This window comes from Pipra filicauda, unplaced genomic scaffold (assembly GCF_003945595.2).
Source record: "Pipra filicauda isolate LSUMZ 115617 unplaced genomic scaffold, ASM394559v2 scaffold26_size5592650_pilon, whole genome shotgun sequence".
Classification (NCBI taxonomy): domain Eukaryota; kingdom Metazoa; phylum Chordata; class Aves; order Passeriformes; family Pipridae; genus Pipra; species Pipra filicauda.
In genome coordinates, this window is record NW_024104387.1 from 5,370,549 (window position 1) to 5,394,475 (window position 23,927).

At 39.2% G+C, this 23,927-nt stretch overlaps 1 protein-coding gene across 3 annotated transcripts in view; it reads right to left on the reverse strand.

Annotated features, from left to right (window-relative positions):
• The window catches only part of GALNT18 (polypeptide N-acetylgalactosaminyltransferase 18), a 228,942-nt gene that overhangs the window by 116,675 nt on the left and 88,340 nt on the right, over positions 1-23,927 (reverse strand). For all 3 annotated transcript variants that reach the window (XM_027736816.2, XM_027736824.2, XM_027736806.2), the window contains one exon: positions 5,281-5,473. In XM_027736816.2, coding sequence (XP_027592617.1) covers positions 5,281-5,473 — 193 coding nt within the window. The remainder of the gene's footprint in view (positions 1-5,280; positions 5,474-23,927) is intronic.

The following is a 23,927-nucleotide window of genomic DNA, read 5'->3' on the forward strand; positions in this document are numbered from 1 at the left end:
CATATGCGGGAAGGACCTTTAGTTCCAATAGAATAAGAATTTCTGAGAAGCACAAGTAGAAACAGAATTGTACTTTCTTCAAGAACTGTTAACATTTTGTCAACAGCCAAAATGTCAAATGGAAGTTCAACGTGTATGGGAGGAAAAAAAATCCCATTCTGGCATAAATGAAATAAACAACACTAAAACTCTGGCAAAAGAACTGAGTCTTGTAAGAACTGCAGCTCAACTATTTATGGATTTATGTTTATAATTTAATTTTGTGATCATATTTCATTTTTCTTTTGCTATTATCAATATTTTAAGTGTTAACTGAGCTATGCTAAGAAGGCTGGCATTGAAGAACATATAAAAAGGGCTTTTTTTCCTGTAAAAGTGTATGTCATTATTAACTTTGGCTATTACTCCAGCAGATTTGGTGTCACTGGCAATGACATTAAACAATTTTAGAGCAGCCATTTGAGGAGATACATCCAGACAGGACAAACTGAAGCTCAAATCAAAATCCCAGAGGGCTGGTCAGGCAGTACACACTACTGCTGTGAGACAGTGTGAAGGCAGGTGAAGGTGAGACAAGAAAAAGAAGAATCAGAGGTGAAGAGTAAGTAAAAGAAAGCAGGAAATATAACAGAATTAAACACTAGGTATTTAACAAGAATGCTGAACACTTTTGTAATTTTAGGATTTCTGTGCAAAACGATACAATAGGTAATGTAACAGGGGTTTGTGCTCTTTTTAAGTAACTCCTTTAAAACATCAAATACAACACACACTATTTATGCTCTCTTTCTCCAGTAGCATTTGGTCAGAAATGAACATGGATTCATATCCATCACTAACGTAAGCCCAGCAAAACAGAACTATTTCACAGGGACACGTGGAAGCAAACATTTATGGAACACAAGTATGTAGGGGCTGGCTTACAGGGAGAAGCAGAGCTAACATGCAAATGCAAAGCCTGAACCTTACAATTTGAAACCACATGTTTTTCTTATATCAGTTTTAATAAAGGAAAAACTTTATAGAAGTCTGGTGTCTTGCATGCTACATCCTAGATTGCATATACCACCTGATGGTCATTTTGGACAGCTTTTGTCCTAAACCACATCACTCTCTTCAACCAGTCAGTGCTTGATTTTTCTCCCTTGTAGTCACATCTGCATTCAAGGGACCTCTTGCCTGCTCTGCTTGTGTCCACCTTATCAGAAACCTACTTTTTACCATGGTCCCTTGCCAAATTGAGCCTCTAAGTAATACAATCTGGGACTAGTGAACTGTTTGAAACAAGAAGTACTTATAAAATAGCAAAAGCCTTTCTCTGCACATAAAACAGGACCTCTCCTCTGAACTTGTCTAGGAGCCAAACAGCACTGACTCCACCAGCAAAAGGGCAAAGCTGCTGCAAGCCACATGCTATACCATAGTATTTGACAATCTCCAAAGAAAAAACAACTGAGCTTTAGGAGCTGCTTTTCCCCTCCACCCTTCCTGCCTTTGCTTCTGTCTTTTGCTTCTTTGCTTTCTTTCAGTCAGTTACACTGGTCAGGCTCCTTCGTATCATACAGTCTATGCAGGAGCAAAACTCTTTGAAACAGTTCCTCTGCTGGGGTCCTGCTGCACACCTCCTTTTCTGCTACCCCTCCCTCCCTCGCTCATCACATAAGCAAAGAAGAATGTTATCTCTCTCTCCCATGTGTGCTTTGGCACGCTAGATCAGCCAAAAATTTACAAGCCAACAGAGTAGAATCCTAAGTGCATCCACTCAAAAGGAGTTTAGTAGACAGCTTTAGGATCCCTAAACAACCTAACTTTTAATAATGGAGTTCTGTGTGAGCTGATTTCATTCACATTTCACTCACGACAGGCTTTGTGGGTAGTGCCTGCCCTACTTAAAGTAATGAGCACAACAGAATTACAGCTAACACAGAAATATTAGCCTGTTCCTGCACACAGCAAGGGCAATGTTGCCTTCCTCAATGCTTCCAAGCTCATTAGAGCCAGAAGTTATTTGTTAGTCTGTGATGTAGATATGTTACTGGCTAACAGATGCAAATAAGGGTGGTAAACAACAGAGGACCCAATTTCAGAAGCACACAATAAATGGAGGCCCTGGAAGAGGCACTACAAGCAATACTCCATGATAACGCTTGCACTACCTATTAGGTACCGCAAAACTGAAGCTCACTTCAGGATGTAACAATTACTTCAGGAAGCTGAGGCATCTGGGGGAGTTATTTACTACAGTTAGTATTACAAGAGATTACTTTGGACTGTGCTGGGGACTCCCCTGTGCCAGCACAAATACTGACAGTGAAAAGTAATCAAATTCAGAACTGGACACAAGGCTCATGGTTGTACCCAGGGTCAGACACCACTCTGCAGTACCTAAAACATGAGAAAGCCCCACTGCAAGGTGTGAAAGCTGCCACAGCCTGACCCAATTGCAATCTGCTGGATGTTTCCATCTGACTGATGATTGTCTTTTTCCAGAGAAGCCAGAGTTCAGAGGCTTGGGCAGAGTGCACTGCCCTAACTACTAAATGTGGTCTCCTAGCTCTGCATGCCATCCACATTGAAGGACTGGGCAAGGCTGAACTTTTGCCCTCTACTCCATATGTGTTGTGGCTCAGCAATCTCTAACCCTTCTCTGGTTTTGTCATGGCATTAAATGTTAATAATATTAGCCCCTGAAAATACTCTGTGCTATAATATGGGGTCATTACATACATGGAGTGGCCTTTCTCACTGCAGAACCTTGTAAAGAAACGCTGAGCTCCCGTGCTAAGATATGTTGATGTGAATTCTCAGGGCAATGCAGGCAGAAAGAAGGTCAAGGCTGAGTCATACCACAATGATATAAAAGGGGCTATTAACACCACACACTTTTGGCAGATCACTTAATTCTCCTAGTCTCAACTGGGCCTAAGCATGTATGAATTACATTAGATTTCAGTTACACATATATTTCTGTTGTCTTTCCAAATTCCTATACTTCATACAATAGGTTATGAATACAGATGAGACCACAGTTGAGCCCAGACACAACTATGTGAACTTCACTCCTTTAGCTACCCCCCCACAAGCCTTTGCCAGGTTTCCAATGTCACGCTGATTCTTGCAGAACCACTGCTAAATCCAGGCTAATGAGCTTGGTTAGACCAAGGCTAAGTGCATACAGAGCTACTGTGGTGGCTCTGTCATATCTGTGCTTTCCTGCATTTCTAGTCAGAACAGGAATACCACAGCTGACCAAGGTCCAGCAGAGTTGATTAACTCAGTCTCCACACCACTTGCTGTGTGTTCCCTTCAGACCAAGCTGTCCTTGGCTTTCATGCTGTGCTGCTTGAGCCTGGTATCTGCCCATGGATAATTTAAATACATCTATACAGACTTGGGAAGTGAGTGCAATTGGCTTAAAAACAGGTGCTACAAATCCTAAAAATTGATTACTACAATGGAAACCATACTCTCAGAGTAGGGATTTTTTTCCCCCTCCCAACAGTCATGCATGGGCTCTCACAAAAATGAGAATTTGCCTATCAGCAGCGAGGATTCTTTTTTCAGCAACATGACTTTCAGAACACCCTGTAGCTCTGTACTCCACAGGGTGCTGTAGATACAGCAAATAGTTTGCATACTCCCTGACAACACACTTCATTTCCCTCAGTATCAGAATTTACTACGTTTCAGTGTCAGCCATTATTTTGTATGTATGTGTCCATAAACATATTGTGATGTCTAACATGTTTCTGGCAGACAGTCAACTAAGAACCAAATATTTCACAGAAATTAGGATCATGATTCATTTCTAACTGGAGATTTTTTGAAAATCCCAACCTTAATTTATTTCTTTCAGTTACAGTACCATTCATTTTCCCTGTCTTTTTAATTTTTAAAACCCCTAGTTATAAAATATTCAATTTAAATCGTTCAGAAGAGTAATTTCAAAAGAGATATAGGAACAGAAACATTTCTATCACTGATGTCTTATTAGTGACAGAAGATTTCTTTTCCCTCTAGTTTATGATTAAAAAAGAGATTGTCCCTACAGACAATCAAATTTAACCAAATTTAACCAAAACACAGATATAATTGCATGGACTTCGATTTCCTAAAGTCAGTATTTCTGCAAATCTGCAAAAGAAGTATTTCTAAAAGGCAGTATATAATAATATATAGTGTAGATACTGCTGAAGTGCTGCCTGGGATGGTGGTCATATATTTTCGTTATAATCAAACAACTTAATGTACAGCAACACACACTGCTCACTGCTTTAGTAATTAAAATATTTGGTTAAAATAAGTGAATAAGATCACATGTTTGATTTGGTAAGTACCCAGCGTGTTTATTTTAATGATTTATTTTTTTAATGAGCTGCAAAAAACCAGTTTTCCCTCCACTCATTTCTCCAGAGCTGCTGTTTATTCGAAGGATCAGATGTATCACCAAGGCTTAAAATAAGTTGAGTATCATCTGTCTCTGTCAATGGTCCTACCAGAACAAACCTCAAATGCCCTGAAGGGAAGGTTTTTCACTCCACTGGTCCCACCCATCTCACCAAGCCACTGTGGAATAACAGTGGATGCACTCACTCTGCCTGACACACCTGCTTCCTAGCAGAGAACTTCCCAGAGAAGGAGCCTCCGTGGGCTCTCAGCTGGCCCATGCTGCCTGACTCAAGTGTGTATTTCACCACAAGAGCTCAATAGTTTCACCTGCCTACTGGTCTTAATCAGGCAGTTCTGGGCTTTCAAAGAAAACAGTTCTTATTTTCTTCCTATGTCAGTCAGATTTTCTGATAAAACTGAAATTTAACATTAAAAGGTCTTTCTTTTAGGAATAAAATACTTGTTATCTAATGTAAATTGTAGGTGAGATTATGGTTCCAAAGGATCTTGAAGAAATTTCAATGAATACTTAGTGGGACTGAATACTTAGCCCAATGAATACTTTGGGCACTCTGGTGTTCTAGAAGACATTTGAAACTTACGGCCTTCATATATCTGATAGAAATTACTCATTCTGACCATCTTACATAACCTGCCTACTATGTGACTGCACACCATAACACTTCCAGGTGAAACCTCTATCCCTGGAGGTTTTTAAAATGAGAATGGATATGGCACTTAGTGCCATGGTCTGGTAACCAAGGCAGTAGTGGATCAATGGTTGGACTTGATGGTCTTGGAGGTCCCTTCCAACCCAGGTGATTCTATGATTCTATAAAACAGACTCCACAATTCAGCACCTGCAGTGCCAGGGTGGAGTCAGGCACTCACCCGTTGGGCCGGAGGTCAGGCAGGGCCCTGTCCAGGGGCAGGCGGTCGCTCAGGTACGCGTTGTATCCGTAATACTGGAATTGCTTCAGTGCGATCCGTCTGTTCTCGGGACTGAGATCCTGGCCCCAGTGAGCAAAGAGAGAGGAGTCGGTGAACGGCTCAGCAGGATTGTCTTCCAGTTTTGGTGGAGCTTCTACGAGAGACAAAGACAAAACGAAACAACTTCAGATTTTCATTCCGCGGGCTCTAGGGCACGTTATTTTAAAAAGCATAACTTTAGGGAGAGCACCACACAGACAGCACTTGCTGCCAGCTTACAGCAGCCTGTAAGTCTTCCCCTTACATGCCCTCACATATCTCTTGTGGTGGTGTAACTATTAGCACCTAAGGCTAGAAATTTAATATTCAAAATAAAGTTATGCAGAGACAATTCTTTTTCATCGCGATCTGACTAAAGGCCAGGACTGATAAATCTAAGTGAATTAAATTTCAGAAGGATTCTTATCAGACAAGAATGTTATTTTGCTTTTATATACAACGATTTAAATTATTTTTTAATTTAAACTATTTAATTTTGGCCTGTATTACCTAGAAAAAGCTGAAAGTTTTGAAAGGGAAAAACAAAGACAGAGAAGAGACTGTATAGAATGCACAACATGGTTGCCGAAGTCCAAAGTGTAAAATAAGTTCTTTGAAACTACAGATTTAACAGATTGAAAAAATCTGTTTTAAATTTGGCATCCATATTTAAATATCAAACTATTTTCAGTCATTCAGTTACTTTATGGACCAGTTTACCAATCCAACTTATTTGAATTTTCAGTCCATATTTAGGTGCGTGCGACATTGCTACTGGGATCATCACTTCGTGATATCTGTGTCATAATAAAAGTTTTTCATTCCACAAGGCCACATCTCTGGCTGCTATGACAAACAGAGGAGAGGGGAGAAAATACACCTAGAGGTTAATTTAAGAAGAGCTCCAGTACAATGAAATCACAGCATTCATTCTCAATGTTTAAGTGCTCAGAAATCTGTTCAAGGTGACTTGTGAGGCTCTCTGTGACAGCACCATCCCACCCTCCAACCTGCAGCTGACCACACAACCTAACCCAGAGAACCCCTTGCCTCTGTGAACACTTTACACTACATCACTAAAGAAAGACCAACTGCCTTACTTGACCCCTATTTGTCAACATAAATTAGAGCCTCACAAAGGAAAACCACCTTCATTTTCTGGAAATTTTAACTCTTTGTCAACTGGCACCATAGCTATTAACAACTAACCAACCAAATAAAAAACCCTCTGAAGAGCTGTACTCACAAACAATAAATGTTTGATGGCACAGAGATTTATGAAAATAAAAGTGAATCTTTGCAAAGTCTTCCAATTTGTCCAATAGGGAGAAACTTCAACTGTGTCCAAAGTCCTCCTCAGTGCCAACAGTCACCTACAGGCCTGATAGCTGGCTCAAGCTTCATGGAAACTAACCTAAAGACAAGCTTATGTACTAGTAGCATATGCCATCAGAATCCTGACTCCCAAAGAACGCCAGGAAGCGTCCTTTGATCTCTCACTAAAAAGAACCCAAAACTCAGAAACATAAATTGAGAAGATTAAGCTGTTTGATTCGCTCAAGATGTTCTCCTTTTCCCCCTGACAATACTGACAGGAGACTAATGACACCTTCTTCCCGGCGTTACGTTCCAACCTCTGTAAGCACGTAATGTTTCTTTACTTGTCAAAGTACCGTCTCCCAGCCTGAATCCAGGAACTGGCTACAGTTCTTCAAAGATGAAAGACATGCTAAACCCTCAGCCAAAGAAGGAAACTATTCTGACAGGCCCTGCTACCACACAGATAAATGGGGGAGTGGAGTTTGTGTGTTCACATACAACTCTGCAATGGAAATTATGAAGTTTGATAAATTCAGATTGTTTTAGAGGGTCATAACTCGAGAAAGGCAGAACAGCCTTTAAATATCAGTCCAAAAATCACAGCAACATGGGAAGTCTCAGGTGTCTCTTAGTTGTAGTTGTTCGGTAACTATGTGATCTCCACAAATCCAACTTGAATTTGCATGAAGAATTTCACAAACTCTTTTCACATTGTAAGAGATATTCAGATCAGGTGTGTTCCTGACCCTGGCCAGTAGAAGTTAATGTAGCTCAGTACTTTTCAAGAATATGTACATTTGTGCTAATCAAGAAAACTATGCAAGTATTTGGTCAACCTGTTGTGTGTTACAGTAATCTGCATTTCTTTAAATCAAGTACACTTTACCTGATGGTTTTAACTTCTATATTTATTATTACTCTTATGGCACAAGGCTATAGGTTCCCCTCACACGCAGACAGCACACCAATGCATTAAGACACGTGAGTAAAAATAAGACTCACGATAAGAATAGTGCATGCATATGCATTTTAAACTACAGGCAGTGCCAAAGATAATTTTCCATGTATGAAGAACCATCTCAGAAACAACCACCTTCACAGAATCACACTCACACAGGCTTCTATTGAATTTTATCTAATGATTTTGTGGGCAAGAGTGTTTCCTAAAGTGATCTATGAGTCTCTTCTTGTTTTCTGATTGAAAAAGTGGTTGGTAATCCAGTTTGTATCTGCAAGGGTAAGATTTTCCAGCAACAGATATCTGTGAAGTTAGTTTACAAGCTCTACTCAACCACTTGCCAAATGCAGTCCTTTTTTGTATGCTAAGCAGACATGTTATTTCAATACATTATTCTACAGGAAAAAAGCATTAGCAAGAATTTTCAATTACAATTCCAATCAATGGAATTAAGCACACATCTCTGATGACAAAGTCTTTCTTCCCTCTATTTGGCTGAAAACCCTTGGGTGAAGCAACTTTATTCAGCCAGTCTCTCAGAGGAAATAAAAATAATTATTATCAGACCATCAGCTGCCTTTTGACTGGTCAACAAGTGTACTTGATGCCTTAGTCTCTGTAAGAAGATCTTGGCCTGAAGTCTCACAGCCAGTTCTTACCACTTGCTTCTACAATTGCTGAATGATCAGGGGAGGCAAAGGCTCAAAGGTGACCCATGAGTAGTACTGCCTGAAGCAATACAAAGGTAGGCACATTTATATGCTCTAAAAAGGAAAGATCAGTTCCATTTTTCCTGTGGGAAGGAATCTTGCTATCTGCAGCACATTACTGCAAATGTTATCATGAGGTTTTCCCCACATTAACTTTACCCACCAGGTGAAGCACTGTACACAGACACGAGCTTGGTGTTAACTCTTGGCAGACTGACATCTTGCCATTAAATTGATTAGTGCCAGAAATACATTACACAGGAGTCAGCTGGCTGTACACCTGGGTTGAAGAAGTCTCCTTTCAGAAGCCTGTCTGTTCATGGCATCAGCATAGAGGTGGCCATACATTTACCTGAGTCAAAAGACCTCATAATTTGTATTCCAAAAGCATCTGGGTGTCATTGGTTCATACTTTCTAGATCATGTTTTCTAGTTATGCAATTAATCTTAATATAAATCCATTGCTTCATCTGATCTCACTGACCAGTCTCCAAGGCAGAAATTCTCTTTCTATCCTTCATTATACAAAATTAGTCAAAGACACTAAATCGCAAGACGCTACTAAAATAATAAGAGATGGGCATTTTGTTGTCTGTTTGATTATTGCTTGGTTGTACAACTGAAGAAAGTATTTGATTTACTACCAACTAACACAATAATTTAATTAAGAATTTGGGTTTAATCTCCAAAAAAGCCTCTGAAGTTCATTAAGAAATATATTTTTTTTAGCTTCATTCAGATTTTGACTATTCTTCCTAAGGAAGGTTACCATGAACAGGTTTGCCATTAAAAGAAAGGATCAAGTCAGAAAAGGGCTGCAAAAATAGTTGTAGAGACAGAATCAGATATGCTGTTTGTTTTTACTGGTCTGCAAGTTTAATTTTGGTTCTAGCCCCATTTGACTGCAGCTCTATTCACAAAAGCAGCAGTGTTTCATATCAAAGCTTTACCACTGTGAAAACGCCTTCCATGGAAACAGAACTGCTTTACAAAATCTGCAGTGTAACCTTATCTGCTGATTTCATTACGTGCCACTAACAAGAAGGCATGGACAGAAAGTCAGCAAAGATATCCTATCTGCAAAAATGCCCCTATGTCAGCTAAAGACATGCAGAAGGCATCAATAACTGTGCTAAACTATACACACTCAGCTGTAATAGGTTGCTCACAAAAAGAGAAATGAGTTGGAAATGATGCCAGGATGTAGGCAGAAAGGCTTTGATCTTTGCCCTTCTGAGTTCTCCAGTGCTTTTCTCAGCCCAGAAAGGAAGGAGCACACCATGATTAGAGGTGATGCAGTAACCCTGCCTTACCCTACAAGGTGGACTAATGATGTGCACCTAAGTAGACTATCATTAAAGACAAAACAAACCTCAGCTCTCTGAGGGAGACTGGCTCCCAGCACTCAAAAAATCTATATTCTGTTTCCTGCAGGCAATAACCTTTCAGCTTTCCATGGAAGGAAGGATCCTTTTATCCTTTTCCTCTATAGGTGCCCTTCATCTGTTAGGCAATCCATACCCCCTATACCCTCTTGCCAGAGGCTATTCTGTGTGACAGGTAAAAATCCCAGACTTGCATTGGGTCACAGTTTTTAGAAGTGTGAAAATTTACCTAAACTTTGTCTCACAACAAAATACACACAAGAAGATCCCACTTTCAAAATCTATTGTAAATCATGCAAAGACCTTATCAGAGTCCTTAAAAATTGTAGTTTGATGGTTCCTGTCTTGGAAGGCTGCTCCCATCCAGGACACTGTTACAAATCCTGTATCAGATGAATCAACCTCTGAAATGAAAACATCACCTCCTATTACGTACAGTGTGATGAAACACCGACAAGCAACGGGAGAAACAGTTCACCAAGTTGCACCACTGCATCAGCCATAGAGAAAAGTATACTCAGAAGGCAAAAATTGAAAGTTACAGTAACAGTGGAAGACCTTCTCTCAGAAAAGTGATTTTACATATTCTCTCACCTCCCAAAAAATCACAACACTGCTGATGAGGTATCAACATTAATATTGTTCTGTGCTGTAAAGGGAACTTTACTGTTCTGAATATTCAAGTTAATTCCCCATGTCAGTCTAGTTTTGTTCCTGAAAAAATGACTTTAGCAGACGTACACCTAAGAAAAAAATGAAATATCTAAGTGGGTTAAATTCTCCTAGTACTGCTTACTTACAGCTCAGTAAGTCATACTGAAGTTGCCAGGGTTCCTCAGGGAGACTTGAAAGAGCCTGTCAGACTCTGTCTGTACAGATGACAAAGACTAGCAAAAAAACAATAAATCTGATCAAACTACATACAAAACATGCAGCTACCCTGAGAAGATTAAACTTAATATCCAGACTTTGCATATCCCATCACGCTCTGTAGTTAGTGTAAACACTGGACACATCAGACAGACAGGGAATGGGGAAAAACAACAACAAAAAAAGGTGATCCTCTCCTGACAAGCTGTCAGGAATTCATGATAACACTATGAATAGCAAACAGTCAGATGAAACTTTAAAGATTAAACTGCATATGACACCACATACAGAAGGAAATGCCAAAAACTCTCTCAACAAATTTTTGACATCTTTTAGAACTTGAAAAACAATTTGTATAATATGAATTGATATGTTATCTCTATGGTCTTTTAAAGCAGCCAATACACATGAACATTGGTAAGCTACTAGCATGCTATTAACATTTATTTTCTTTTGTTTATTAAAAAAAACCACCAGAGTCTCTTGGAAAAATCTGATTTTTTTGTTGTTGTTTTTCTGATAAATAATCCCATGCTTATTTTGCATAATAGGGTGGAAACTCAGTCTGGTTCTGCTGCTTAGCAGAAGCCCTTTCTCTCCCTGAAGTCTCATGCAAGCTGTAGAAACAGAAACATCAGACTGTATTTTCCCTGTATGAATGACACAAGTAGATATAAACCAATAGCCAGAGAGAGGCATTTGGAATCTTTACCCAGATTTACTCCCACACTAAAGTGCTCTGTGGGATTTTTTTTCTCCTATATTTTTGGCCAAATGGGCCGTCCCAGCACCCTGTGCCCTCAGGAAGCCTGAGACAAATCTGTCTGGGTATTCCCTTGGCGACACTCACACCAAGCACACGCAAACGCTACACAGGGAGCCAAAACAGCTCCCCAGGGTAGAGGTGCTACATGTCTCCACGGAATTCTTGCCTACACTCATATTACCTAGATTTTCCTATTAACTCTCCACTAGACAAGACCATGGGGAGTCAATTATTTGTCAAATACACACTCATGAAGGAATCAAGTCCATTGCGTCACGCATTCTCCTTAATGCGCTGATTTGTCGTTTCCTTTCCAGGACTTCTGATCAGAAATATCAGATGTTTGGTGATAGAAAGATCCATGAGATCTTTGATTTCGAATTAAGAAGTTCTTATTATCAAGTCTTCTCAGATCTGAAATAATGGAATGAGTTAATATATTGCAAGAGACTGAAAAGGGGATGCTAACATGTACGTACTGAAAGCCAATGACCACAACTCAGGTTCTTGCACAGCACATGGACAGCCTGGCTATGGCTACTTGGATTTCAAGTAATGCAGGCAGAGCAGCAATAGAATGTGAGACTTGCAGTGACAATCCAACTCATGAAAAAGTCAGAGGGCAGCTCATTTGTGCTCAAGAGTCATCTAAGACTTGGCTGCACTTTGCTCAGGATCAGGGCACTTGCAATTGGAAGAGATCCAGATGCTCCTCCCAAGGAGGGTACGGAGGGGAAGCCACTGGTCCCAGAAGGCTGCAGGTCACTGGTACAGAATACTGCAAGACCTTCTACTTACCTGGGCCATGTGTCCTGAACCTCACTTCATTTGACTGTTGATTGGGGAAGATGTCAGTCTGCAAACAAAGGCAGCTTTGGGGTTTTGACAACTGGATGTTTGTCTTAGACAAAATTCTGACTGTTCTACATATTATATATGTGATTATGGACACCCAACAAGGACAGACATTCATGTAGAGAAGATGGATGTTTCCTGCCCTGGCAGACTTTGATAACCTAACAGTTCCCAGAAAGTCGTGGCACAGAAGTTACTTTACACTGAAGAAAGAGTTTTGAAGGTGACTCTCAAACTGTGCTCAGCACTAGAGGGCAGCATAAGAAACAGGAAAATTTGGTTCTTAAGAGAAACCTCAGGGGTTTGAGACTGCTTAAGAACTTTGTTAAAGGGCTCTCAGAACTACAAGCACCAAATTTACAAACTGCTAATTAACCAGCAAATTCTATTACAGTGGTTATTTCCTAGGGGTAAGAAAATGTATAGGAGAAAAATGAAATTCTTATTATGTCATCAAGCCAACACTAAATCATATTATGTGGGTGCAGGCAAACAACACTTTACAGGAAGAAGGTCTTAGTAAGGGCTCTACATTTCTTCTGTACACACTCAAACTAGCCTATTCTGATCTGAAAACACTATAAATCCTGGCCATTGTTGTTTCTACTAGATACGTTCTCACTACCAGCCTATTAAATTCTCCTCTAGCCATAACTGTGTCATGGATATGAATCAGGCTAGACAGGTCCCTGCATCATTCTGGTAAAGTTAACACAAAGTTACTACAAGACTGGATAACCCAAAATTGGGGTAAAAGCTTCTAACTTAGTGGAATGAGACTATCTAAGGAAATATATATTTCCCAGTAGAATCAATTCCCTCTCAGATGAAGACATAGAGCTCTCCGACAGGTACCACTATCACACTTTTAAGGCTTTCTGTATTCATTGTCATCACTATTTTGACAGAGACCAATCTTGTCTTCTCAAAGGGGTAAAAGGCTGGCTTTCAAAAAACACACTATAAGGATATTGAAGACTAAGGAGTAACAAATTCCAAATCTTCAGACTTTCTAAAACACGCTTTTAAGCTTGTCCAAAGCAATACCCTTCTGCATTCCTCTTAGAAATCAGATTTGAAGAAAGCATAGATTCATTTGAAGCAACACTAAATTGCTTAACTGCAGACCTTCAAGATAAAGGGTGGTCGGAATGATTATTTATTGACTATAACCTAAAGGATTAAGGTAGTCTTCATCACAGGAAATACATTTTAAACTGCAAAATTATTTTCTCATTTCAAATAATTCTGTACTTAAGGCACTAACTTAAACTTCGCCTGCAGGCAAACATGAAAAAAATTTTGGAATAACAGTCTAATAACACAGTAATAATCTGCCAAAAACTGCCTGAAAATTAATTTGGTGACTTTATTTCTGTTGTGACACATAACAAACTGCAGTGTAAGTGCCATGAAATAGTAGTGGTACCCACAATGGAAAGAGAGGAAGGAGGTGGACACAATTACCTCTCTAATTTTTCAGATAAGCAGCATGACAGCCTGGTCCCAGGTCATGGTTCTGGTTAGTAGAAATACCACCCCCCCACCCCCCACCCCCCCCCCGCAGTGCTGATTAGATCAAACAGTCAAGGAAAATGCTAAACCAATTTAAACTCATCATTTCTGATCTCTGCAGTTTTCTGAGAATTATGGCACTGACATGTTTCCTGTCTTGGATGAAAAAGACAGCATGTTATCACATGTAACAGCCACCTTTTAAATTATTTGTGACAATATTTTCAAAATTCCCGTGAAATTTCATTACAGTGAGCACTGTACAAACAAAAAGAAGAATGCACAAATTAAACCCCCATTTTGCAGAACAGCCAAGTGTTCAGTAACTTCACACAGAAACTCCACTGACTTTTGGTGACTTCATAAGATCTTGAACAATTGACTTACATGTGTATAACCTCCTGCTTGGCCATTAGGTAAGTTGGTTACACTGAGTATTTATTCCAGGTAAGAAAGGAAGGCAACAGAAATTCACAGATGAGAGACCAGTTTGCATTCAGCAAAGACAGGTGCCAGAAATTGAGACTCCTTCTACTTGATGCTCAGTAACAAAGCTGAATTTCTAACAGTGATTTTCCTCACTTCCTTATTACCGTGAAAGAAATAAGTGGAAACATGAGAGACCACTTACAGAAGGCCTGGTATTATGCAACCACATTATTGCATTTACAACCATTTTTTATTTGTAAAAGGATGTAAAATGAAAATCTGAAACTGGGGGGGGGGTGGGGGTGGGGGGGGTGGGTGTTGTTTTTTTAATTCAGAGATTTGCTTCAGTTTTAACTAGAGTGAGATACCTTGGTTTAAACTGGAGTCAGATATGATGAATCAAACCTTCTTGGGTAAGGCCACAATTAAATACTGATCACTGGATTACAGGTATAGAGATTTCTGCTTGAAATTCACACCATTTTTGCCTCTGGATGGAAGAGGACCTCTCACACAGGCAATAAAGCAATAAACTGCGTGGAGACTTTGTTAGTTTTTTGGGCTTTTGTTTTGGGGGCAGGAGGGCTGTGGTGTGTATTTTTCATTTGTTTCGGTTGGTTTTGGTTGGGTTTGGTTGGGTTTGTTTCTTTTTTTTTTTTGGCTCTGTTTGGTTTGGGGTGATTTTTTCCCCCCTATGTTTTTAATTACCATGGTTTAGGCTCAGCTTAAATAATAATTGTTCCTGCCTGAGACTCTTCTCCAGCTTCCTGACCAGATCCCATACTGCCCCTTTCTTCTCCCCATCCCTTCCCAGAGAGCTGAAAGGGTGAGCAGAGGTTCTTCAAGAGACAGGAGAAGAGTGGATTTTGAAGACGAGAAGCAGCAGTAGCAAGCCCATGGATCCTCCAGCTGGACTCCCAAGACCAGACCAGCAGGGAGACGGGGAAAGAAGAAGCCATTCTAGGCTGACTTCCAGCCTCCTCCTGTCTCCTCTTCCCAGCTGGCACTCAACTAATTCCTCCCAGCAGAGTTACTAAATAATGAAAATACTTGTTCATTACATTCTCCTGTCATCAGAGTTGAATGAATACTGGAATATACAAGGCACTAGAATTCCTCAGTTCCTAACAAGTATGGAAAGGTTTGCAAGGCAAGCTTGAAGGGTACAGATGTACAGTCGATAAAATCTGCATATAAAGAGCACTCTGTAAAGAGAACAGAATAAATCAAGCTCCACATCTGGGCTTAGGGTCAGAGACCTGTCCACGACACAGCACAGTGAGTTACCATGCAAGAAAGAAGATATAAAGATTCAGAATGTTGCACTTACTGTAATTGCACGTGTTCCTAAATTTAGGCATCTGTTAATGGGCTTACTAAAAAAGGAAACTCATCTGCATTTAATGAATGTCAGACCACATTTTCGTTTGGGATTAATAGAGTCTGCATCTGTGCAGCTGAGAGGATTTAAAAGCTCAGTGTGTTTTATATCATAAACCCAAATCTATGTCACCTGAAGTAAACACAAAAAGCACTTAACTATTTTGAAAACAATTTTGCCAGGAGTTGTCAGGCTGTCATGCTAATTAGTCATGTACATACAGCTTTTCCTTTTATACCAAACTGAGTAGTCACACCAAAAGTGAGGTTCACATGAAGAAACAGAAACAAGCTCTCTTCTACAGTCACCCAACTCAAAGCACCAAAAATAGGCTTCCTATTTCAGTAATCATATAAAATGAGATTTTCCTCTGCTTACCTGGCTGTACTGAGTTCCTTCAGATTAGTTCTACTTCAGAAATTTCCATTCAGTCCTCTGAGGAATTGTGTTTGGGCCACTTCTTTACAAACACAAAAATTTTAGAGAGTAGCAGCTCCCTCACTCAAGGCAGCCTTTCTACTTTTCATGAGTGCTTCCAACATCACAATAAACACTGTGAGCTCTTTCACCCCTTCCACCAATCTGTGTCACCGGCACCGCAGTGTGCAGACACTTTGATAAGTGGGCCTGTGATTGACAGTGCTCCTATTTAAAGAGTACTTTTCAAACACTTGCAGATGCAATTGTACATGCTTGGAGCTTGTTCACACTTCCAAGAATTTTCCTAAGTTACCCCAAGAGACAGAGATGAGCTTCAGTTTTAAACGAAACCTGAAGAAATGCGAAGAGAAGCAGAGCTGTTTGGAAGAAGAGCTGGTGTGCGCTTCTGCAAAAGCATCTTCCATCCCCATTTACCACTGCTCTTTTCATGCTTAAAGCTCAGGACACAGACACATGCAGCAGCAGGGAGTAAGTACATTTCAAAGGTTTGCAAACTACACTGCACTAAAAAAAGAAAACTAAGCATAACATAACTTCTCCTCTTTGCAGAAAAACACAAATGACAAAATAAAAGCACTGTCCCATCTTTGATACCGAGTAGAAGATTTGTGCTAATGTTAATTTCAATAATAAACTGAGCCTATCAAGATATCAAGAATTCTCCTTGAATGAGTGAGAAAAAAAATTAAAGAAAATGCAATCAAATTAAGTTTGAGTGTTTAATACGTATTTGGGTAAGTGCTGTAAGACAATACTTTTAACAATTTTGGAAATAGGATAGTCAAAAACATGCTGAAAGAAGAAAACAAATGATAAAGACAACCAGCAGCCTGCATAAACAGAAGGCAAAGAGGAAATTCTAGATAACACCCAGCAAACACTTTGGTTTGTTACTGTTCTCAGCTGTATGCACTCTCTCTCCTACAACTAGGAACTTTGAGAAATATCTATTACCTGAAAATTTTCCTCTTCTAGCTTAACTTAGAAACTGCAGATAAAACGTCTTTAAACTTACAACATTCTGCAATTCCTTTGCACCTTTAAAAAGCAGTATAATTTAATTTTTTTTTTAATCTGCATTAATTTTACTGTTCCTCTGCTTCAGTTGTGTGACGAATGGAGGCATATGAACAACATCAGCTCTGTGGGGTTCTGCTCCACTAGAAAAACGAATTTTTGCTGAGTTTACACAAATATTTCAATAATTCGATAAATATATTAAAAGAAGTCCACTACAGGGGAGAGTATCATGGACAAAGAACAAGAATAGAAAACTCTATAAGCATTGTTATTCCTCAAGACAAAAGAAAAAAGATGGACTCAGTTCTCACCAAAACACATGATTGCCCATGGACTTTGATGACAGTTACATGAGGCAAGAACTGGACATCGAGGGTCACTCACTGCAAAGAATAATTATTTAATATTTATTAAGCAGCCTGAAGATATAAAATCATATTTGGTTTATACTGCTCTTTACAACACACCAGCTTGACTCCTCAGAAGACATTTTTGTCAGTTCTATGGACAGAAGAGTTATGAAGCCATAAATTATCATCATGGGGCTGGAAAAGGTGCAGTGGCACGATTATTACTGCTAAGAGAGATCTAAAAGCTTAGAACATCTGAGGAGCTTCCAAAACAGGTGCTGGTGGCTACAAAGGATAGACACATTCCACTATCATTCACATTAGAAAGTAAAGACATACAGAGGCAGCTGGTTATTTCTGCTTTGGGTTTTTTTGGGTCTTGTTTTTTTAAAGTCATCACAGCCCTGCCGGAATTTTAACAAAAACAAACAAACAAAGAAAAACCAACAAAACAAACAAACAAACAAACAAACAAAATCCACATGAAAGTACTGCTAGACTGGAGAATGAATCAAACTTACAGACGGAAATTCAGTTTTAAACAGAAACAGAAAGTAAGAAGGAAAAGATGAGGAAGCCAAGAAAAACTGGAATTGCTGCCAAAATAGGAAAAAAAAGGAAAATAAAGGAAAATTCAATTTATTATGCAAGATACAGAGGGCAATTTAGTTAGTAATTTCTCATCATAGGACTACAGATTTCCCTGCAGATCTGTGTGACTTTAGTTTGGGAAGCACTATTTGAAAAGGTCTGAAATCCACAAATCAACCTCTTGTAAATGTGCTAAATCAACACAGAAGAACAGAAATAGAAACATCTTCTACAGTTTTTAATTTATTACGTTTCTTGCAACATAAAACAAAGTTATACTCTGCTAAAATTCAGCCATGTCTGTTTTCTTCCTGTCCTCAGGCCACATCTGATTATCAGCTTCTAGTAAACCCACAAATTAAAGAGGATGAGGGGAAAAAGCCCCATCCCTTGAGTGGGCGTGTATTTTGAGACTGTACACAAATTCTCTACTTTTCTACTTTTTTCCTAATAACACTGTGTATCACACATCCTGAAGGGAAATACAATTGTTAATTAAAGATTAACAGTTGTTCTCTTTGTGTAAGATAAAATCAAGACTCCTTCTTAAGAGCAGTTTCAGTCCTTTCAACAGTGCTCACCAGCACTGCACCCCAATTTAATCCAGGGCAAAGGACTATTGTATCTGCTACACTGCACCTTCAAAAACATCATCATGTCACTGAGTTACCAAGAAATACTCTTATTTATTGAGTTAGCCACAGTACTTCTGCAGAAAGCGTGTTCTTCAAATTATGCTTATCACCAGTATGGTCCAAACCTACTCACTGTAGAAACACAGGAAAAAATGACAGCTGGATGTGTAATTGAAGAAATGCTCCATTTTATGATTGCTGTAACATAAATTATATATATATTCAAAATAATAAATTATATATACTATACTCGCAGCATGCTTTATACGGGAGAAGACTGAACCTAGCAGCAAAGGCATTTTTAACTTCATGTTGTTGCTTCTCTGGGAAGTCTTTTGAAAGTTTTAATAAACATCATTACATTTCACATCCTCTTGTGTTTTCCAGCAAAAAAATCCCATACAAAAGAAAAGAGTCTGGAAGTGACTGTGAAATAGTTTAACAACTGGGCAGACAATGATCTTACCACACTCACACCCTTCAGCTGAGATGCTGACAGTCAGATGTCAGCATGCCCATTATGGAGCCACTCAGGCAGGCAAGAGAAAATGCAAAGGGCATAGAGCCTTGTCTTGAATTCTGTCTCCCTCCATGATTCACTATTCCTGCTAGGAAGCACCTCCTTTCACTTGTGAGTCACAGCTCCGAACGCTTCCTTGGATTTATGTGTCCACATGTTCTCTTTAAAATGGTCCTCTAGGCCTGACCCTCCTCTCTAAGCTGTTTGGAAAAAGGTCTTTCTTTTTACCCAGTGTTAGGCAGTAAGAGCAGGATACAAACCATTCCAATTTCCTTCTCTCTCCTGTGTAGAGTGGTATGAGCTTACCTCAAGGCTGCACTGTGGGATCCGTGACAAAGCTGCTTAGATGAATGGGATCACAAGTACTGCTACTGATTTCTACCAGATAAAGACCTAGAAGAGCATTTTGAATAGTCTGTTATAGGATAAATTCTCATCTCAGCTATATCAAAATGGACAAAAGTTCAAAAAGCTGCCAAAAGATACCACAGTTACATTTCATGTAGCTGCACAGAAGTACTTTCTACCAATTCTTCTGTTCCACTGGGAAAGAGAGCAGAACCAGACCTGGATCCTACAGTCTGTGCATTATGAAGAGTGCATTTAGTAGATATCTCATCTACACATAATCCCAGACAGGTGGTTACTAATCCTGGTTGTTTGAAGTAGAAACAGAATTATCCAGGAGTGTTAGCAAACTGCAACAAAATGCCTTAAAAAAATGAATAATTAAAACTGACTTTCACCAACTTTGTAGAATACCTTTAATAATAGACAATAAAGGACTTTATTATTTATTATCATTATTTCAGTAGAGACTATTTAGGCTAGACACCAGAAGAACATACTCTGATAAAACACCGGAGAATTGTGAAGCATTCAGTTCTGAATTTCCATAATGCTTTTAGGAATTGCTGAGCATAACAACAGATTTCATTAATCCTGAGGTTATGTCCAAAACGAACAGTGCTTTTTTCATTTGCTCCACCTGCCCAGCAGGTGTTTAAAATCCACAGGGCTTGTGAATTAATTACCGATGAGTCACTAGGGTGGGATGGGCTAATTAAACTCTATTTGAAAAAGAAAAGAATGAAGAAATCATTTTACCAAAAGAGTTAGGATATTAGCTGCAGAGTAGTAGTGAAGGAAGAAGTTCTAGACACAGCCAGCTCTGAATAGAAGACTTGAGAGGAGCTGATGTCCCTTTGGAATAACTGTTCATCAATGAATCCAAGGATTTTCTACATTTGCTGTGGAAGTAATTTTTCTCTAACAGCAAATGAAGTTTCTTAACAGTTTGTTTCCAATTAATCTTTACTCCTGGAGAAAAGCTGCCCTTTAATACTACAAACTTAAACACAGTTGGCATAGATTGACAAAAATCAGTAAAGATTTCCAGGATTTTACAATCCTAACTCAAGGCAATGCCAGAGAACTAAATTTCTTACTCAGAAAATGGAATCTGGGATATTTTCATCCAACAAAAATAAATAATTATAAGATAAATTGAAGCAAATTAGAAAGCAGAAGGTAATTTCCCTGGCAGGAGAACTAAAGCTCATTGCCTTAGTCCTAATCAACAGCTCCAAACCTCAGCTGGAAAAATTTCCTAATGAAGCCCCACAGAGTATTTCTTTGTGTCACTAGGGAAGAGGATTTGGCAAGCCTGCTGAGAAGGCATGGCTTCCTCCATGAGCAGAGCCACAATTTGGCTGCAACATTGTAATGAATCTGCTTCTCTGTCCCTCTGACTAAAATGCACACATGAGCTTTCTCTCCACATTTAGTCAATGGTCATTGTGTGAAAGAGATCAGCAGGTTCATAACAGTGTTGAAAATTTAACTCCAAGTTCACTTTTGCATGTCAAGGTCATTTACCAGAAAAATACATCGTCTTTTTAAGAGTTTACTGCTCCCAGATAGCAAGTTTTTGGTGTGCTACCCATGCTGGTAAGCTTGCCAATGCTTACCCAAACACTGCTGAAAGAAATAGAGACCAACAGCAAGAAAACTCCTATGTTAGTTTGACTCCATCCTAATTTTGGAATAGCATCCTGTTAAAAGGTTCAGCAGAGGAGTGTTTCTGACTGTAATTAGAGTCTCTCTGCAGCTGCACCTATGCCAGTGCAGGAGTTTAAAAATACATGCATGGAAATGCTGATGAGACCTTGCTCATCTCATATAATTTACATGAGAGTAGGTTAATCAGAATCAGAGAACTGAGCAGAATCTTGTATGGTTTCTTCTCCAATGAATGTTGTTACAGAAGGTTCTGTCCCTTCAGACATTTGCTCTGATAACTCCTCTTTGTTTATGTACTTTCCTGCCAAAGACCTAGCAAGCTGTGGAAGAACAGACATCTGTTTTTCCATGATGAGTTTTCTGGCTCGTTTGCCACCAGGTTTTCCACTTCTGCAGTGCTTTAAGAAATGCAACCAGACATACCAGATTTCCATTTATTTAGGTCCTCAGCTTCACCTACAGTCAGTAGATTTGCCATTGGTATTTTCCTGTAAACTCCCCAGTCTAACTTACCACAATCTTCATAACCAGAACTTTCTATGCCTGTTCATGATACATTCTCAGTATTTTTTTTTGTCTGTTCCTCCTGACATCTCTAATTCCTGACTTTGGCCTGCTTTCATAACAACCTATGGGGCACACGGGATGTGCAAAGTTACAGTTCTGTAACACTGGGCAAGTTACTTAGACACCAAAACATCTCCACCCTAAAAAAGTGCCTAGCCTTCAATGCAAAGAGCTATTCCCAAGATAGCCTGTTGCCTCAGATAAGGAGAAAAAGGAGAAAAAGCTGAAATTTAGGAGCCAAACTCTACACAACCACATGCACATCCTTTGGCCTCCTGTGGAAGATGATGGTTGCACTGGGAACTTAGACTAAGGGTATTTTTCTCCTGCTGCTGCTCGTAGTATCCTTCAGAAGTGGTAAAGGAAAAAGAGGATTTAGTTTTCCACCTAAAATAATTCCTTGATTATCTTTGCGCAACTGAGCACTCGCAGAAAAGCCAGAATGTTTTCCCCATGGATCTCATTTTGCCATTGTAAAACAGGAACAGCACTTCTTCCCCTGCCTTGGAGGAGTATTAAAACAAAGCTACAATTCAGAGCTGCTCAGTACCAGCCATCACTGAAATGCCTATAAAACCAATAAAAACCCTCTTTCCTCTCATTAGCAAAGATGTTGAGATCATCCATTTTTCACAGATTCCTCTGCATCAGCAGCCAGTCTGCATCACCAGCTATCTTCAATTACTCATTGCCCTGTCCCCCAAGAAACCAATACTGATGATTTTGGTGTCAAAGTTTCCAAGTCACCAGCCTCCAATATCTTCTGTATCACAAGGAGCAGATGTCTACCACTATTCCATCTCCTTAACTAGTAACAGAGGATTTGTTTTGTGCATAACTAGATTTTTCCAACCTCTTCGGGGTTTGGTTTGTGAGGAATATTTGATATTCCAGAAGTACTGTCTTCCCCACAAATAGTCACCCAAACTCAGATATTCGTTGTTTTACAACCTGGTAAAAATTTGATTCTGTGAACAATTTTTATCAAGAGGGTATCCATTCCCAACCGACCTAATCATACAGTATGAAAAGAAGTAAAAATGCTAATTTTCAAGTTAGAATATACTGCACTCAAATAATTTTGCTCAGGCAAAATCCTTTCTTTAAATTATCCCTTTTAGCTCTAACAACATGTGCACTTTGCTTAATTACACAGCCGGCTTTACCCCTCTCTTTTCCCATTCCCCTTTTTTGTTTTTCCTTGCTCAGAGGTATGCAAACCATCTGTGCAGAGAACATGGTCTAATAACTATCTGCAAATCTGTTCCCTGCAAGTGACAGTACCAAAGCTGTGAGGCCAAACAGTACCAGCTGCTTGCAGGAGCCCAGGTTTGCACGAGGGCTCTTTGACTTGCTCACTCCCAGTCCTTTTCTGTGGACAATACATGAAAATACCTGAAGATTCCAAGGGTCTCATATTTCTGTTGGGGTCAAACGTACCTGCACATTGTTTGATTTTATAATACCAGAATGCAGTGCTTGAATTTTAATGGCAGTATTTCAAAGAGCCGAGTTTCGTATCTGTTGTTTCTTTGAGAGACAATGTCCAGCAGACATCAGAGCCATACTGAGAGAACTTCTGAGCAAAAGTTTTCCCCAATTACTTGAATAAAATCTATTTTAAATAGAAATACTGACATTTATTCTCAACATACTGTCCAATACATATATTTTCTATATATACAGAACTTTGTTACCCACAGAATAGCTTGAGTTGAAAAAGGCCTTTAAGATCATCAAGTCCAAACCTTAAACCAGCAGTGCCAAGTCCACCACTAAAGAATATTAGATTTTTTTTTTTACTATTTATGTCTATTGACAAAGGGAAAAACCTTCATCACAGAAAGGCTAGTAAGTGTTATGATTTGTTCTTAAAAAGCTAGACCACTAAAAACTATTCTGAAGTGCTACTGAAAAGATACTCAAATTTTATTCTCATAGCATTCGCATAATGTAGAAACATATGCTTATTTTTATCACATTTTTTTTGTAAGATTTAAATGTTTGGGATAAGTAAAGAAACCCCTGGGAATGGAGTTTCATGCCCCACATCTGAAGAGGAAGATTTCAGGGTTAAAAGATACATACCTGGTCCACAAAAAACCAAAGCATATTTATACAGCCTCTGAAAGCATCTGCCTTTAAATTTTGAAATATCTTTCTCTTAGATTATATTTTGAAAATCTGGTTTAGAGATCTACATGAAATGCTTTATGTTATTTTTTTTCAACTAA